General features: G+C 35.5%; 1 protein-coding gene across 11 annotated transcripts in view; it reads right to left on the reverse strand.

Moving 5' to 3' along the window:
* Positions 1–1477: 1477 nt before the first annotated feature.
* Positions 1478–17324, reverse strand: part of ATF1 (activating transcription factor 1) — a 61739-nt gene continuing 45892 nt past the window's right edge. For 8 of the 11 annotated variants that reach the window (XM_082421465.1, XM_082421468.1, XM_082421467.1 and 5 more), the window contains 4 exons: positions 10787–10917; positions 7694–7876; positions 7449–7608; positions 1478–2989 (listed from right to left, as the gene is read on the reverse strand). In XM_082421465.1, the coding sequence (XP_082277591.1) occupies positions 2845–2989; positions 7449–7608; positions 7694–7876; positions 10787–10917 (619 nt within the window). In that variant the 3' untranslated portion in view covers positions 1478–2844. Of the gene's footprint in view, positions 2990–4914; positions 5037–7448; positions 7609–7693; positions 7877–10786; positions 10918–17324 lie in introns of all 11 variants that reach the window. The other 3 variants (XM_082421472.1, XM_082421466.1, XR_014252605.1) reach the window with 2 other exon arrangements.

Raw genomic sequence — 17324 nt, forward strand, 5'->3', positions numbered from 1 at the left:
ATTACATTGTAATACATGACATAATTATACAACTCACCATAGTGCAGAATCAGTGGGAGCCCTGAGCTTGTTTTCATTTGCCACTCACTGATAGGGTTTTGATATGAGTCTGCAAGCAATTGATTTATTATGGTCTCTGTGCAGCCAAACCTCTCTGCTAATGATAATCTGTATTTGCAGCCACTCCCCAGCGCTAGTATCTCTGCCTCAGCTCCACCTCAGATCATCAGGCATTAGATTCTCATAAAGAGCGCGCAACCTAGATGCCTCGCATGCGCAGTTCACATTAGGGTTTGTGCTCCTATGAGAATCTAATGCTGCCGCATTAGATTCTGACAGGAGGCGGAGCTCAGGAGGTAATGTGAGCGATGGGGACTGCTGGAAATACAGATGAAGCTTCGCTCACTTGCCCGCTCCTCACCTCCTGCTGTGTGGCCTGGTTCCCAACAGGCCATGGACCTGTACCGGTCCATGGCCTGGGGGTTGGGGACCCCTGCTCTGTTCAATAAAATTAAAGGGTTATCATATTTTATATGCTCAAGATGTGTTCTTGGGCAATAATGTACTTCCATCGATATAACAAATTAGTAAATTGATAATTTATTTAAAATAGTAAATTGAACTAAGGAACTAATTTCTTTGGTCTGATGAATTTCTGAAGTCTAATAATTTCAGGTTTGTACTACAATCAATCAATCAATCACCTTTAAAGTGTCATAAGCCCCACAATGAATTCAAATTAGAAAAACATCTAGGAAGATAATTTGGTATGCATTTATGGAATCCTCAGTGGCTTGCCCATGCCTGTTACATATAGCTAAACTAGGTAACATGATCTAGTGAGCAAGGCCCTACACCAGCAATATGTAGGCTGTGGAGAATTTACAAATATGTGTGGATGCCAGTTGTTAAGGTACTAAGAGCTAGGCTACTGGAGCCAAACACAACACCTACCCAATATATTATCTTTTAAAACACTCTGGATATAACCCACTGACCCCATACCTCTTAATATTCTTTAGCCTAATGGGTTACTATTTTGAGACTCCGGCTTTACACAGGACAGGGATGTAAGTAATCCCACAGGTGATCAAACTTTATCTTTCTTTACATAAACTGCTGCCAAGTCAACAAAAATCCCATTTTAAAAGATGCTGTTAATGAAAATTTTTACTAGGATTAATCACAAATTTATCTATTAAGACTTCTACATGACAGGCTCCTTAACCATGTCCTAAACAAACACTTGTAGAACAAAATATTTAGCTATCTATCTTCAGTTTGTTATAATTGGTTCTGACTGAATCAAAACATATAAACAACATATCCCCTTCTTAAAATAGGTTGTGTAGCCCAGATTTGTAAACTTATCCTCATTTTAAAACTAGAAATGCACTATAGTTAGTATAATTAACACAATGGCTATCAGGAAGCTTGTCATTCATATATCAAGCAATATATTTTACATTCAGCAAACTTAATTTTATCAAATGTCCTTTAATTTCATAGACAACAATATGATACATATTGTATAAGAAGCACACAATAGTTTTGCAGTACAATTTCAAAGTGTATACAAATTGGAATACAGAGGTTAAACACTGGTGTGCTGACAGCATTTTTGAACTCTGGATAAACTGCATACAAAACTTACAATTCAAATATTAGCCAATCTGGAAACTTTACTTCCTATAATATAAAAATGATACTTTGAGATGCAAAATATTTTTTACTAACAAACTATATAAACATTTAAAATAATCATTAAAAACTCAACTTTAGAATTTATAAAGATTAGCTATAAAAATATATTGGCAGTCACATTTCTTATAAATGTACCATTCACTACATTACAAAATAGTCTCTAACATAAAATTGCCTTAGTAACTGTACTATTTTAGAATCTGATAAACCTTACATTAAACCAATTACAAAATCCTCTTGGAAAACTTTGGTATGCATCTTCAGAAGGTTTTTAAAATACTCTAACAACATCTCAAGGGCCTGTAAACATTCCATTCTATTAAAGCACAACAGAATAAGTAATGTATATTTAACTGCATACAGAATATAGAATCAAAAAACAATTTATTAAATATTTGTAGAAAAATCACCATTCCCAGAGTAACCAGAAAACAAACCATTTAAAAGTATCAAACTTTTAAACAATTCTGTTTCCATTCTGATAAAAAAATGTTACAAAATCACCACACTCCATTCATGTACCTTAGATGCCTTTTAGGACAAGGCCTCAAAAATAGTTAACCCAGTCTCAAAATCCTCTCAAATCCAATAAACAAACTTTTAAAAACCCATTTAAGACCTGATGATAGAGCAAGTATACATAATCAGAACACAAAATTTATATATTTAGTTGTATATTAGCTTTTTTCTATTTGTAATTTAGAATTTATTGGCAGAAATAGCACACACACACACAATTGAAAAAGGTAAGTTTTAGGAAACAGTAAGAAATGCAAACCTATAGGGTAAATGATTTATTTTTAAAAATCTGATTTATCAAATTTCATCTTATCTGCCATTTTTGGAATATTGACAACTATTGTTATTTAGAAAATTTGAATTTGTGAAAGTTCATTTCTTGTTTCTTGAGTATGTCTAATTTTTACAGAGCTTCCAGTTGTGCCAGTAACCTCCTTGAGGTCTTTTTCCACTTTATCCTCTGTCACCAGATCTCTTGTGTAAGATATTTATCTTTGAGTTGCAAAAGCCTAAATAAAAAGCTTCATTTTTGACCTTTTAATTCATAAAACTCCACTAAAAAAGAAAAGAAATCCGTCTAATTTTTCAGCAAGTCCACAAAAATATTTTCTTTCTTAAGAATCAAACACTTTTATTAGAATAAAGATCCTTCAAAGTTTTCAACTCTTCTATTAGAGTTTTATTTTGATTTTCCAGGACTGCAACTCGATTTTCCAGACATTTCACATATTCTTTCTTCTTTCTGCGACATTCTCGAGCAGCTTCTCTAAATGTAAGCATTAAAAAAACCAATGTTAGAAAAAAGTTCACATTCCTTAAATGGTAAATGCACTTCAGTAATCTTCCCTGGTCATCATTTTTTTCCTCATTAAAAAAAATTAAGGTATCATCTATATACAGTGAAACACAATGATCTTCAGTGCAGAATTCAATCAGTTTTGGCAAATGCATATACCTGTATAACCCACCCACCCATCAAGGCATACATTTTTATTGCCCCAGAAAGTTCCCTCATGCCCGTTCATCTCCCCAAGCAACTACTGTTTTGATTTTTATCACCATAGATGATGAAATTTTTCCTATTCTAGAACTTCAGATACCAGAGTCATACAGAATGTACTCTTGTGTCTGATCTCTTTTCACTCAGTATATTTTTGAGGTTTATCTGTGTTACTGTGCAGTGGTTTGTTCCTTTATATTGTTGGGCATATTCCACTGTATGAATATCATTACAATTTGTTGATCCATTCTCTTGGACTGTTTTCTAGTTTTAGCTGCTATGCATGTTCTTGTGCCAGTCTCTTTGTGAACATATGTCCCATTTCTCTTGGATAAATACCAAGAAATGAAATTTATGGGTCCTCTTATTAACTTTGGCACATAGATTCTCTAATTTTTATTTATTGAGTTTTAATTACAAACAGTGCTTTCATTCTCAGTTTTATACGTGTCCTATTAGAATATTTCTATGGATTCACATTCAAGTTTTACATACATATAGAAGTAAAAAGTATTATTTTGAGTATTTTTTATACTATGGACTGTAGATATTATCTGCAACTGGCGTTTTTTACACATACTATTTTAATGATGTTTCTATTGATATACTGGTACACAGTTCTTTGCCATGTGGACATTTCACTGTTAATTAATTTTCACTTCCCTAACTACTAGTGTGATTGAGCATATTCTCAAAAATTTAACGGTCTTTTGGATCTGCTCTTACATAATTTGCCTATTCATACCCTTTTCCATTCATACTTTTGGCCCATTTTACAATTAGAAATTATTTGAAAGATGAACAACCTAAGAACTCTCAGCACATTATACATAGTAACCCTTTATCTGTTTCTACATTATTTTCTAATCTACCACTTGATTTCTGATATTTTTATTTCTTAATGCAATAAATGCTCTTTTTTTAAGTCTTTTTCTTGGCTTAGATTAAAATGTGATACACTATGTATTTCTCTCTAAATTTTATCTTAAAGATTTTATTGCTTAATTTTCACAGTTAAGTCTTTAATCCATCTGCAATTACTTCTGTATATGGTATAAAATAGGAGTCCAATTTAACTTTCTTCCAGATGTGGAGTTGTGTCAGTATCATTTCAAAAATATATTCAACATTTTTTCAGTTGGGTTGTACTTCTCTTATTAATTCAGAAGATCTTTATATTTTTTCAAACAAATCTGTTTGTTTTTGGTTAGATATGTTGCAAATATCTTCTATAGGTCTGAAGCTTATATTTTCACTCACTTTATCTTTTGATGAAAAGAAGTTACTCATTTTAATGAGGATTCATCAATTTTTCATGTTAATTTTTTTGTGTTTATGTGTGTTGTTTTAAGGAATCTTCCTTATACTTGAAACCATGAGATTATACATTTTCACCTAAAAGTTTTTAAAATTTCACCTTTCACATATATGTTTTTAATCCATTTAGTATGATTTTTGTGTATGGTGTGAGGAAGAAATCCAATATTTTTTTTCACATATAAATAACTATCTTAGCACCATTTATTGGAGTCCCTCCTTCCCCCAATAATCTGCCCTACCAGGGTTTCATGTATTCACAGATCTGTTTCTGAGCTCCCTACTCTATTTCACTGGTGATTTTGTTTATCTCAATGCCAATATCACGTGATTTGAATTACCACAGCTTTAAACAAAACTTGATATCTCCTCACCTTATTCTTGTCTGGAATATTTTGGCTGCTCTTGGCCCTTTTTACTCTTCTACAAATTTTAGTATCAACTTGTCAAGTTCTTCAAACAACCTGTTTGGGTTTTGATTGGAACTGCATTGAATCTATGGATCAATTGGGGGGAAAAATAGTCATCTTTATAATACTGAGTTTCCATATCTATGGACATAGTATATTTCTCCATTTATTTAGATCTTCCTTAATGTCTTTCAAAAACATTTTACAATGTTTTCCGTAAATGTCCTGGACAGCTTTTGTTAGATTTATTCTCACATATTTTATTTATTGGTAATATAAATGATATCTTTTTAATAATTATTTACCAAACTCTTTATTGATTATGTGAAGAAATACAGTTGATTTTTGAAAACTGATTTTATATCTAGTAACCTTATAAACTCATTACTTACAATAATTTTTCTCTAAGTCCATTTGGTTTGTTTTTTTTTAAATCAAGCAATCATATAAAAGATAGTAATAGTTTCTATTGTTTTCATTTAAATCCTTGTAATTTCCCCCCCCGCTTTTCCTGTTTTACTAAACTGGCAAGGGCTTCTGGTACAAATGTTGAAAAGAACTGGTTCTTTTTCAATTTCAAATAGTTTGCAGATGATTTTCCTGTATATTCTAAGCAGATGAATATATCCTTGCTAATAATAATAGTTTTATTTTTCCTCTCCAATTTTTATCATTTTTATAGTCTCTTGAGCTTTGATGATTTATGACATCCTTTTTTTAAATACAAAAGACATATTTCTTTCCCTCTCTCCATTAGATTACTGAAGACTTCACAAAACTCATTCTGTCATCTGCTCTTTCTGCTGACTCTTGCTCCTGAAAGGCAGTGTGGTATTCCCTAAGACTTTGGACCCTAAAATTTGGACCCATGAATTTAAACCCTACTACCTCTATCAGTTACTGAGCAGTGTAACCTTGGTCAAGTAACTTAACTTCTCTAGGCCTCAGTTTCTTCATCTCAAAAAAATGGAAATAATTTTTTGTGACTGACAGTTGCCTAAGGGGTTGGCACATATAATGGAGGCCTAATTCCTTGGGTAGTCTGATTTTTCAACTTATATTTGTTAGAACTCAATGTATGGGAATAAATTGGAGCCTGTGTTGAGGTTGCTTTCTCCAATTGGGGGCACTAGCTGTCTCCAGTTGGGGGCACTAATTTTTTAAATTACAATTCTCAGCTTATGGATGTAGTACTTCTTGGGTCTTGACCTCATGAAAAATAATCTGTGATCCAGTTCTCCAGCCTGCAGAGGCCCCAGGCTCTGTCCCTAGTCTCCTCTGCATACCAAAGCTATACCAATTACAAAGATCTGAATTTATCCCTAGGATATACAGGGGCTGCTTCAGTGCTTATTTAACATCATGGTCCTGGGCTTCTGGTTCGCGCGTCTAACCTCAATAGATTTATCTTACTTTCTGCATGCTCATCCAGTCATTTAAGAGGATGGTTTTTATAGTTCATCAAGCTTTTATTATGTAGCTGAGGTTACACTGTCAGAAAGAGAAGTCACACTCTAGTAATTTTTAACAAGTCTTTTGGGTTTCCTAGGTACAAAGTCATATCATCAGCAATGAGATACAATTCTTTTCTAATATTTACATAACTTACTTCATTTACTTGTATTTGTTGGAACCTCCAAAACAACAGATGGTCCCTGCCTTGTTACCAAGTCATTTACAGTTATGCTTCCTCTTGTTTTTAGTAAAGAAACATTTTATCTTGAAGTAATTAAATGTATCCATCTGGTCCTTTTATGGTAATTTTAATTGCTCTAGAAAATTATCCTTTATTCTAATTTTCTAACTTATTGGAGAGGACCTGAAAATAGAACCTTATTATAATTTTAAAAATTTGTTGTATCTGTGGCTATTTACCCTTTTTTGTTTCTAATATAGTTTATTGGTGTCTTTTCTTTTCCCTTGAACACACTGCAGAAGGCTACCCATCATATTCTTTTTCTCAAAGAACTAGTGATTTTTAATGCCTGATGTATATGTAGTGCATATAACAATGTTTAAAATAGATTTAAAACAAACAGAAATGTTTCTGGGGGTTAAATGACTACTATATTTCATGATCAAAATTCATTTTTAAGAGCAATTCTGTATCCAGAAGTATATTAGGTATTATGCAGAATCCTACTAATTCTTGCCTATTCTTACTCTAGTCAACAGCAAGCAGCAAATTATTATTTTCACTTAACTCTGTCATCTGAATAAGAACAAAATATATTGTCTGAAAAGTTCTGCTTAACAGTGCTATTCAAAGGATACAATAAAAATGGAAGAACTCTAGGTCATATATTAAATAAAGAAACTATGCAAAGGGACTCACTGATCCACTGGAAATGTACTAGACATAATCTAACACTCAGTTAAAATAATGTTGATATAATCCCCTCTCCTTATTTCTAATATACAATCTCAGTTAATATCTGGTTATATTTTGAGATTTATAAAAACATTACCCATTCTGATAGTATAATTTTACTACCTACCTATTTTTCATCAACCTTATTTCTCTTTTCAGTTGGGGGTCATCTGTCTTAGTTGTCTGAGATGTAAGGGTTACGGGAGATGTCATCACCACGGTTTGTGGTAGCGAAGTAGCTGAAGGCGTGGTACGGATCTGATACGTCTGCATATCTCCTGATGCAGCTGTGTGGTCAAAAGAATGAGTTAATTTGTAAGTGTCTTTGAAAGTACTTTGCGATGCTTTCCATAGATACTTAAGCAAACTTACTTTGTACAACCACCTGGTTGCTGGGCACAAGTATTTGCTGTCCATCAGAGGTCTGTGCATACTGGAGAATTGTTGTACCTTGTTGAGTACTGCCTGAATTTGTCATGGTTAATGTCTGAAGCCCCTGTACTCCATCTGTGCCTGGACTGGCCAGCTGTAAGGCTCCATTTGGGGCAATGGCAACTTTAACCAAAGAGAGAACATAGCTAATATAAGGCTGTACAACACACTAATGACAAAGGATTGGCAAAAAAAAATTTGCTATTTATTAAAACAGGTTTAAATGCAATTCCACTTGATAACTGTTGACTACTTTGGGTGAGCTATATGTAAAACAAGTAAAACGGCATTTCTTCAGAAAATTTTGTATTTCAGATGCACTAATCTTAAATTTAGTCTCAAATTGTACAATAACTGATTGGTCAAAACCCATTTTGGGCTCTATAGAGCATTCCATGCTAATTGTTACTGTTGTCACAGCAGTTTTGGGCCATTAGAAGAGGGTACCACCAATGACTAACTTTTAAAGGAAAAATAAGTAGAAGGAAATATTAACATACTTTGTAATTTTTATTTAAAAGCATTAAAAAGATTGTATTTTAAAATATTTTTGAATAGATAAGTGTGCCTATGGAAGAAAATTCAAAAAGCATAAAAGGTTACATAATGAAAAAGTAAATCTTCATACTCTTTTCTTAGCTCCAGTCTCTAGTGGTGACCACTGTTTCTGATTACCCTTATCCTTTCCCTACTACCAGACAACAAATATTCCCATATACTTTAATTTATAAAATGACTTTAGAAGTAAAGACATTAAAATTTTTTAGATTCAGAGATTTGTTTTAAACTTATACTAGGAATTACTTTCAATCTCCTTCCCTGCAACGCACATTACATACATATACAAATATATTTATATAAATATATAAATAAAAAGTCCCATTATCCCTATTTATTCCACTGTCCACTCCCCACCCCCCTCCTGAGGTAAACATTATTTTGGTGCACAACCTTCCTGATCTTTTCCTATGCTCACACAGATTGATATATAAATATCAAATAGGTTTATTTACACACATTATAGATACACATCTTTTGATGTTAAATATATATGTTAATACAGAATGTTTTTGTTTTTGCAACATATCTTCCTGTACTTGCTTAACATGTGTATTTACCTGGTTGAATTTACTTCTTTTAAGGAACTCAACTGTACTGTTCAATACAGTAGCCATGAGCCACGCATGGCTATTTAAATTAACTAAAATTAAAATAAAAAATTCAGTTCCTCAGTCTCACCAGCCACATGTCACGTGCTCAGTATTCACACACAGTTCAGCAGCTGCTGTACTGGACAAGGCAAATACAGAACATCTGCATCATCAAGTTCTACTGGATCGTGCTGCCCTAAATATGACTTGTACTACACTTACTTCAGTTGTAACATCATATGAAATATTAGCCCAAGTTTCTATGTAGTTTTCATAATTCTAATTTTTAATGGGTTTAGAATAAACCATTTAATATATCATAACTTTAAAAAAAATTTTATTTATTGATTGATTGATTGATTGCTGTGTTGGGTCTTCGTTTCTGTGCGAGGGCTTTCTCCAGTTGCGGCAAGTGGGGGCCACTCTTCATCGCGGTGCGCGGGCCTCTCACTATCGCGGCCTCTCTTGTTGCGGAGCACAGGCTCCAGACGCGCAGGCTCAGTAGTTGTGGCTCACGGGCCTAGTTGCCCCGCGGCATGTGGGATCTTCCCAGACCAGGGCTCGAACCCGTGTCCCCTGCATTGGCAGGCAGATTCTCAACCACTGCACCACCAGGGAAGCCCTATCATAACTTTTAACTTGCTAATATGCTGCCTTAAAAAAATTTTTTTGGAAACAGCAATACATGTATATGATTAAAAAAAAAAATTCAGTTTTGTTGAAAATGAAAAGTGAACCTCCCAATTGCCTCTGATCTCTGCTCCTAAATTTCCTTCCTTGCAACCGCTATTCCCAGTTTCTTATGTGTCCTCACAGAAATATTCTATATATATTCTTAAAATCATACATTCATAACACATTTTAATGAAAGCCTACGTGCGCCAGGCCCTGTATGCCAAGGTTATAGTTGTGAACTTATATTCCTTGAGGACAGATCATAAATAAGCTAACCTATGCTTATATCCATCCTATAATTAAGCTACTGTACTTTATAGCATTTATATGTAGTTGTGAAAGGTGAGGGTGTACGGCGTGTGAGGATCTGGGTGAAGGACGCGCAGGCAGTGGGGGGACACCTCCGAAGACCCTGAGGCAGGAACAAGCCCCGTGCGTTATAAGGAGCAGCAAGAGAGTCTGTGTGGCCAGAATGGCATCAAGTGGCAGGAGATGCGATCAGAGTGGCAGGCAAAGCCAGATCCTGAATGTAATGCCTTGTGGGACCTATTCTAAAGTCACTGGAAGATTCTGAGCAAAAATGGTGTGATCTAATTGACATTTTAAATCGATTGCTTTGGCTGAGATATGGAAAAGTATTAGAGCAAGAATGGAAGCAAGATGACCAATCGGATACTGCAGTAATTCAGATGAGAGTGTAGACTGAGGTGGTGGAGAGGATGACTGGAGATGGTGAGAGGTGGTCAGGTGGGACACCAATAAAACTTGAAGAACAGGGGTTAGGAGAGGAGGGAGAGATTATCTACAAACGGACACAGCACAAGTGAATTTCTTGGGGTGATGGAGTGTCTTGATTGTGGTGGTGCTTAGACAGCTCCATGCATTTGTCAAAACTCACCGACTTATACTCTGAAGTAAGTATATCATTTACAAGCCGTGTATCACTTACAAGCTGTGTGACTTCAGGGATATTATCTGACTCTCTAAGCCTCGGTTCCCTCATAAATTGATAACTGCCCACCTCACAAAGTTGTTGTAAGGAATAAATGAGATAATACTGAAAAAGAACTTTGCATTATTTCTGGCTCAAAATGTTATCCCTTAATAATCATCACTATTAAAGTATGACAGTTTACACACCACTTCTTCAAACAGAAAGGTTAGTTTTTGTGTGTCTACCGGGTGGGAAATTTATTCCTATACGTACTGTACTGTCCGGTGCTAGTCTGATAGATGGGAGTTGGAACAGACATAGAAGTGACAGCAGAAACTCCAGGATTTTCTCCGTCTCCTTTTCTGCCCCGTGTATCTTCAGAAGATAGGTCTTTCAAAATTTTTCTGTGAAAAACAGAACTCTATTATTAATGTTGGTGATGAGGACAGCTTTACAAAGAAATTACTAAACCTTTTTAATCTCAGGTTAAAAATACAGTAATCTGGTAGACACCTAAACTCTTGTGTCAAGGAATCCTTTGTTTAGCACATACTGTGTTTTAGCACAAATTAGACTTTGTTTATTAGCAGGCTGGTTATATTTTAGTTTATGAAGACCTGAAAAGAGACACTGAGCAAATACCCATACAGAGTGCCTTTCAATATACAAGGCCCTTGCAGAGGTATAAAATGTCTCCTTCCCCTACAGGAGAGATGGCTCCATTGTGAGGTATTTCATTAATTAACAAAGTACTATTCATTTTCTAAATAGTGTCAGTGACCTTTATTTAAAAAGATTAAATTTTGGACTTCCCTGGCGGTCCAGTGGTTCCAGTGGAAGAATCCGCGCTTGCACTACACAGGGCACAGTTCGATCCCTGGTTGGGGAACTAATAAGATCCTGCATGCCACGTGGCGTGGCCAAAAAATAAAAATTAAAATAAAAAAAAAATACTACTATAAAGACTGGTGGTTGTCAAGGGGGAGTGAGGTGGGAGAGGGATGGATTGGGAGTTTGGGGTTAGCAGATGCAAACTGGTATATATGGAATGGATAAACAACAAGGTCCTACTGTATAGCACAGGGAACTATATTCAATATCCTGTGATAGACCATAATGGAAAAGAATATGAAAAAGAAGGTATATATGTATATATAACTGGGGGGGGGGGGAAAAAGCCCATTTTCCTAACTTTGATGGAAAGTACAAAAAAAATACTACTATAAAAATGCAGAGTATCAGTGATAAATAAAATTGCTTATTTTAACAAGAAGTACATTTGATTCCACAGGCATCCCTCAGACTTGGTTAAAAAAAAAAAAGGGACTCATGGCAAGAATAAGGGGATGGAAAAAGATGCCTTGCTGAAAAGAAAGGTCTTCCAAAACACAGCTGGGGATGGAGGGAGCATTATTTGTTTCTGGGGAAAAAAAGAAAAGGAAAAAGAAATGTTTACTCAAGAATTCTGTGTTTATTGTAGAAAAATCAGAAAACCTGAACTACTTGTGTGAAAACAATAACAAAAAAGAATCACAAAGGAAAAAAAAAAACCCCTCAGCATTAAAAGGGCTCTTTCATGTTATCTGTGCTAACCCTCCAGCCCGTGTAGGAATTCTCTAACATTGCTAACAGCCTCTACTTCCAGGAATAATTCATCTACAACTTCCAAAAAGCAAACTATTCAATTTTTGGATGGTTAGAGCTCATCCTTATTTAGACTCACAGCTAATTCCACCCAATGAAGCTAGAGTAGGCTTTACCCTAATTGGGTCGGCCAAAAAGTTCATTTGGGTTTTTCCATAACATCTCACAGGAAAACCCGAATGAACTTTTTGGCCAGCCCAATATATCCATGCCCTACTTTGCAATATTTGACAGCTGCTACAGGTCTTCTTTATTGGAGGCCAAATAATTTTAGATCCTTCAGCTGTTCTCTTACCACACATTGAAGATCCTTCTCCAGCTTGGTCTCTTTACTCTGGACAGTCTTCCCACCAAGAGCTGCAAGTGTAGATTGTACTAACAGAAGTCCCACACAGAGAGCAAGAGAGGTGGCAGTCCTATAGGACTCTGTGTTAGCCATCTGTAGAATTGTCACAGTGGTTTGTAAACCTGCTTATGTACCAGAATCAGCTGGAGAGGTTTACTGAATTCAGATTCCCAACTGGTACCCCTAATGATTGAGTGGACAGAGCTCCAGAATCCATTTAACAAGCTGCCTGCATGGTCTTAAGCAGCCAGCCTCGCATGAGACTGTGGAATACTGTGGCCACTTCTTTTTCAATTTTAAGTTATGAAACTTTTTTTTTTAAAGGAATTCCTTTATTTATTTATCTATCTATCTATCTATTTATTTATTTATTTATGGCTGTGTTGGGTCTTCGTTTCTGTGCAAGGGCTTTCTCTAGTTGCGGCAAGGGGGGCCACTCTTCATCGCGGTGCGCGGGCCTCTCACTGTCGCGGTCTCTCTTGTTGCGGAGCACAAGCTCCAGATGCGCAGGCTCAGTAATTGTGGCTCATGGGCCTAGTTGCTCCACGGCACGTGGGATCTTACCAGACCAGGGCACGAACCCGTGTCCCCTGCATTGGCAGGCAGATTCTCAACCACTGCGCCACCAGGGAAGCCCAAGTTATGAAACATTTTGAGCATAAAGAGAAGTACAGAAAATAAAATACCCACATACCATGTACCAAGAATCATTAGATGCTATTTTGCCATATTTGCTTTAGATATCTCATTTTTAATAGGAATTAACTTACATATACACCAAAATGTCACTACCAATTCCTTTCCCTGCTCTTCTCCCCCCTCAAAGAGTACCATTATCTAAATTGTTGCTTACCATTCCCATATATATTACTTTATTTTTACTACATTTTGAGATGTTATTTGCCACTGTTCTGCATTCTTCCTCATCCTCCTGCCTCATTCTTGGAGAACCTTTGTCTTTTGGACTTCTCTTTCTCTATCTATATTCTTTCTAATGAGCTCATCTGTCCCACAGGCTTGAATACCTTGTGTATACTGATGACCCCTCAAATGGTGTCTCCTCAGCGTCTCTCCTTAACTCGAAACTGCTGTATCCAATCGTGTATTGAATACTTCCACTCAACAGGCACCTCAGACTTAATACATCCAAATCTAACGTCAGGTATCCTTCCACCGCGTGCAGTCTTACCCACGTCAGTAAATATCGACTCTGTTTTTCAAAAATTTTGGAGTCATTCTCTCTTTCTCACAACCTTTATCCAATTCATAAACAAATCCCATTGTCTCTATCTTGAAAATATATCCAGAATCTTACCCACTCTCATCACCTCCACTGCTGCACCCCAGTCCATGCCACCACCTCTTGACTGAACAGTAGCCTCTAACAGGTCCTCCTTTAGTCTGCCCTTCCCTTACTACAGTCCATTCTCCACACCAGTCATCAACAACCAGTCATCTTTTTAAAATGTCAGTCAGATAGGTCACTCATCTGCAGTGGCTCCCTATCAGAATAAATGACAGAGTCTACAAGGCCATAACTTGTCCCTGTGACCTCTCCAACCTCATCTCTGACCACTCTCCCCTTTATATTCACCATTCCCCCCATCTTGCTACTGGATTATCAATTTTACTAATTCTTTTTCCCCCAAAGAACCACCTTTCAGTTATATTATCTCTATTAGTTTTCTTTTTTCAAGTTCATTGACTTCTGCTCTATTTTCCCCCCTGGCCATGCCATACATCTTGCAGGACCTTAGTTCCCCGACCAGGGATCAAACCCGGGCCCCTGGCAATGGAAGTGAGGAGTCCTAACCACTGGACCACCAGGGAATTCCCTGATTTCTGCTCTTAATCTCTATTATTTCATTTCTCCTGCTTGCTTTGAGCTTATTTTGTTTTTCCCCTAGTTTCTTCAAGTGGAAACTTGTTGATTTGAGACTTTCCTTCTTTTATGAGTTTTTATTTAATAAGGTAAATTTTCCTCTAATTATTTCCCACTGGTTACAGCTCCAGATTTTGATATTTTCATTTTTCATTAAGTTCACAGTGCTTTCTAATTTCCCTTAAGATTTTCTGTTTGGTCCATGGATTATTTCTAAGTGTGTTAATTTCCGTATGTTTGGAGATTTTCCTGTTATCTTTCTTTTACTGGCTTCTAGTCTAATTCAAATATGAGAACTTTGCATAATTTCAATTCTTCTAAATTTGTTAAGGTTTGTTATGATCCAGGATGTGGTGTTTCTTGGTGAATGTTCTTTGTGCACGTGGGTAAAGTGTTCTGAAAATGTCAATTAGATCCGACTGGTTGATTGTATTGTTCAGTTCTATAATCTTGCTGAATTTCTGGCTACAAGTTCTGTCGGATACTGAGGTAGGTGTACTCAAATTTTCAGCTATAACTGTGGATTTATTTTGCTTTTCAGTTCTGTAAGTTTTTGATACATGTATTATGAAGCTCTGTTGTTAGATGCGTACATATTTAGGATTGTTATGTCTTCTTGGTGAACTGACTCCCTCTTTATCTCTGATAATTTTCTTTGCTCTTAAGTCTTATTTTGTATGATATTAATATAGCCAATTTTCTTTTGATTATGTTTTTATTTCTCTTGCTTATATATATAGCAATAGTAGTAATGGCTTATAAGGTATGTATACTCAGTATTTTGAAGAACTGCCAGATTGTTTCCACAGCCACTGCCCCCCTTACCAACACCTATTATGGGTTTTTTGTTTGTTTTTGTTTTTTAGGCATCCTACTAAGTTTGAAGTCGTATCTCATTATTTTTTTTTATAAGTGTAGCTATTTATTTATTTATTTATTTATTAACATTTATTTGTTATTTATTTATTATTTATTTTTGGCTGTGTTGGGTCTTTGTTTCTGTGCGAGGGCTTTCTCTAGTTGCGGCAAGTGGGGGCCACTCTTCATCGCGATGCGCGGGCCTCTCACTATCACGGCCTCTCTTGTTGCGGAGCACAGGCTCCAGACGCGCAGGCTCAGTAGTTGTGGCTCACGGGCCTAGTTGCTCCGCGGCATGTGGGATCTTCCCAGACCAGGGCTCGAACCCGTGTCCCATGCATTGGCAGGCAGATTCTCAACCACTGCGCCACCAGGGAAGCCCCGTATCTCATTATTTTGATTTGCATTTACCTAATGACAAATGATGTTGATCAGTTTTTCACATACATATTGGCCATTTGTATATCTTCTTTGGAGAAATGTTTATTCAAATCTTTTCTTCATTGTTTAACTGGGTTATTTGTCTTAACAATATTTAGTCTTCCAGTTGATGAACATGTGATGTCTTTTTGTTTAGATTTTTAAAAAATGTCTCTCAACAAGGTTTTGTAGTTTTCAGTATACAAGTATTATACTTCTGTTTCATATAATTTGAATTTATAAATTTAATTTCAAGTATTATTTTATACATTTTATGTTATTTTAAGTAGGACTGTTTTCTTAATTTTATTCTTGGATTGTTTATTGCTAGTGTATAGAAAACCAATTGATTTTGTATCCCACAACCCTGCTGAACTTATTTATTAGTTCTATTTTAGTGGATCCTTTGGGATTTTCTATATATGAGATCACTGTCATCTGCAAACTTTTATTTCTTCCTTTCCAATATGCCTTTCATTTCATTTTCTTGCCTGATTTCCTGAGTAAAATGTTAAGTAGAAATAGTGAGAGCAGACATCCACAGCCTTGTCTTGTGCCTGATCTTAGGGGGGAAAACATTCAGTCTTCCACCATTAAATATGATGTTAGCTCTGGGCTTTTGTAGATGCACTTTATCAGGTTGAGGAAACTCCCATCTATTTGTTTGATGAGAATTTTTATCATTAAAGGGTACTGGATTTCATCAAATGCTTTTTTGTGTGTCTGTTCAGATGACTAAGTTTTTTGTTTTTATTCTATAAATATGATGTATTACATTAATTGATTTTCAGATGTTAAACCAATTTTGCACTCTGGGATAAATCGTACTCAATTATGGTGTATAATACCATCTATATGTTGTTGTACTTGGTTTACTAATATTTTCTTGAGGATTTTTGTGTCTATTTATAATCTCTGTCTTTTAGTGAGTTTAAGTCATGCTGTCTTAACATAACGACTGATATTGGTTGATCTACCATTTTATTATTTGCTATCTTTTTAAAAAATTCTGCATTCTTTTGAGTTAAGATTTTTCAAAACTCTAATTTATTGTATATTTGACTAAATCTCTTTGTACAGTTTCTTTAGTAGTTGTTCTAGGTGTTACAATATAGATGCCTAGTCTATTTATAGTCACTATTTTACCCCTTCAAGTGAACCTTAGAAACTTTACCACCATATTAAATCTCTTTATCCTCCCCCATTTATGTTGTAGTTGTCTTACATATTAAAACTTCCTACACTGAAAACCCCATCAGACAGTGTCATTTTTTTCAACCATCAAACATATTTCAAAGAATTTAATAGGAGAGTAGTCCATTATATTTGCCCAGATCTTGTTGTTGCCTTTATTCATTCCTAACCTTCCAAGTTTCTTTTGGTCTTAAGAACTTTCTTAGCAGTTATTTTAGAGCAAGTCTGCTGTCAATGATTTCTCTTAGTTTTCCTTTATCTGAGAATACTTAGTTCACCTCCATTTCTGAGGGTTACTTTCACTAGATAGAGAATTCTGGATTAATAGTTTTCTTTAGCACTTTAAGAATGCTATTTCATTTCTTCTAGCTTGCACAGTTTTTGATGAGAAATCTATAATCATTCACATCATGCCCTTATAAGTAGTGTCATTTTTCTCTGGCTGCTCACAATACTTATGTCTTTAT

Source organism: Balaenoptera physalus, assembly GCF_965194825.1.
Source record: "Balaenoptera physalus genome assembly, chromosome: 13".
In the NCBI taxonomy this organism is placed as follows: domain Eukaryota; kingdom Metazoa; phylum Chordata; class Mammalia; order Artiodactyla; family Balaenopteridae; genus Balaenoptera; species Balaenoptera physalus.